At 67.2% G+C, this 268-nt stretch overlaps 1 protein-coding gene across 1 annotated transcript in view; it reads left to right on the forward strand.

Moving 5' to 3' along the window:
* Window positions 1–268, forward strand: part of NR2E3 (nuclear receptor subfamily 2, group E, member 3) — a gene marked incomplete at its 3' end in the record, with an annotated part of 2,666 nt that overhangs the window by 2,051 nt on the left and 347 nt on the right. Inside the window, 3 exon segments of the mRNA XM_009694786.1 lie at window positions 2–18; window positions 106–261; window positions 264–268. The exon segment at window positions 264–268 is cut by the window's right edge and continues 76 nt beyond it. Coding sequence (XP_009693088.1) covers window positions 2–18; window positions 106–261; window positions 264–268 — 178 coding nt within the window.

A 268-nucleotide genomic window follows, 5' to 3' on the forward strand; every position in this document is an offset into this window, starting at 1 on the left:
CCGGCATGAATAAGGACGGTGAGATGGATGGGGGGGACACACGGTGTCGGATGGTGGGGGTGTGACAGTGGGGTGGCCAGCACTGATGCCACCTTGTCCCCACAGCCGTGCAGAACGAGCGCCAGCCCCGCAGCACAGCCCAGGTCCGGCTGGACAGCATCGAGCTGGATGCCGAGCTGCCCCCCGAACATGTGGCCACCACCCGTGAGGTCCCCTCCACCCCCTGCCCAGCTCCTCGTGGTCCTGGTGCCACTGTTGCCGTTACCCC

Source organism: Cariama cristata, unplaced genomic scaffold, assembly GCF_000690535.1.
Source record: "Cariama cristata isolate BGI_N322 unplaced genomic scaffold, ASM69053v1 scaffold26542, whole genome shotgun sequence".
NCBI lineage: Eukaryota > Metazoa > Chordata > Aves > Cariamiformes > Cariamidae > Cariama > Cariama cristata.